A 1,149-nucleotide genomic window follows, 5' to 3' on the forward strand; every position below is an offset into this window, starting at 1 on the left:
TGTGTGTGTGTGATTAGACTTGTTGCCGGAAATAGAAAAATAGATAAATGAGAGACAGAAATCAGTGGTGTCTGTACAGGAAAAGGTGACAATAATAAATGGCTACTCTAGACGAACGCACACGGGCAATGATTCGAAATCATCTTATCACCAGTATTCTTACTGATACTGCGGATTGGCAAAGGGGCCAGAGAGTGGCGTCGACGAGGAGGCGTCAATACCGGCGACGGCACCCAGCTGAGTGGGATCTTCCAGGGGATTCTGGGGCTTGAACTGCTCTGAGGTGTAGCGCATAAAGAGAATGCCCATGCCCTCGATCAGCGCCAGGAGGACGCCGCCGATGATTGCTGAGCCGACCATTGCACCTGCTCCATCTGTAAACACAAAAAGTGGTAAAAAAGCCATCAGCAGTACTATCACGTGTGTACTTACTTCTCACTGAGAGTATCGCGCCGGTGAGTGCGCCCGAGGTGATGGAGTTCCAGGGATCCTCCTTCTTGCGCAGGTAAATCATCGTACAGTCAATTGTACTGAAGAGGCCGCCCCAGACGGCGAAGTTGCCGCCAATGACGGGCGCCCGGGTGCGCACGGTGGACCACGATCCAGCCAGTCGACGGCTGAAGCCGCTGGGCGCATTGCGAAAGCCCTTGATCGACTGAAAGACGCCGCCGCCGATGGCGCCCATGGTGAAGGCGCCGCCGCAGTCGTCCACGATTCGCCACGGACAGGGCTCTCGGGCGTACTCCTCCATCAGATCAGCTGGTCCTCCTTCGGTTCACTTGAGCGGGGGGATCAAATCGGAAGGCGTACAGATCAACTTACACAGGTACGCAGCAGCTGATATTGCTGGTGGTGGTGAAGTTCACGTACCAAACACACGCGAGGTTGCATCAGTGCATGGCACGGCAGGCGCTGAGGCACAGGCAGCTGCCGGTCGCAGATGACATGCCACTGCTAGGGGAACGGCGAAGCATAAAGCGACCACGCTGTGAGGGGCACTCTTCTTCTTCAGCAGCAGCAGTGGACAGAAAATCTCTTCGCCAGGCCGAGTAGTCTTCACTGGTGTTGTGTTCACTGCAGTGGCACACTATTGTTTTGATAGAGACCTCCGTCCGGTGGAACCTGGTCGCCGCCGTCGCCGCCGCATCA

General features: G+C 55.9%; 1 protein-coding gene across 1 annotated transcript; it reads right to left on the reverse strand.

Moving 5' to 3' along the window:
- Positions 1-159: 159 nt before the first annotated feature.
- LOC108357473 (mitochondrial import inner membrane translocase subunit Tim17-B-like) lies at positions 160-751 on the reverse strand. The gene is made up of 2 exons (XM_017608547.1): positions 433-751; positions 160-374 (listed from the first exon to the last, which is right to left on the reverse strand). Exons 1-2 carry the CDS (start codon positions 749-751, stop codon positions 160-162), a joined length of 534 nt encoding a protein of 177 aa, XP_017464036.1.
- Between the last annotated feature and the right edge of the window lie 398 nt (positions 752-1,149).

This window comes from Rhagoletis zephyria, unplaced genomic scaffold (genome assembly GCF_001687245.7).
Source record: "Rhagoletis zephyria isolate East Lansing unplaced genomic scaffold, Rhagoletis_zephyria_1.1 Rzeph_scaffold_78280, whole genome shotgun sequence".
Lineage (NCBI taxonomy): Eukaryota > Metazoa > Arthropoda > Insecta > Diptera > Tephritidae > Rhagoletis > Rhagoletis zephyria.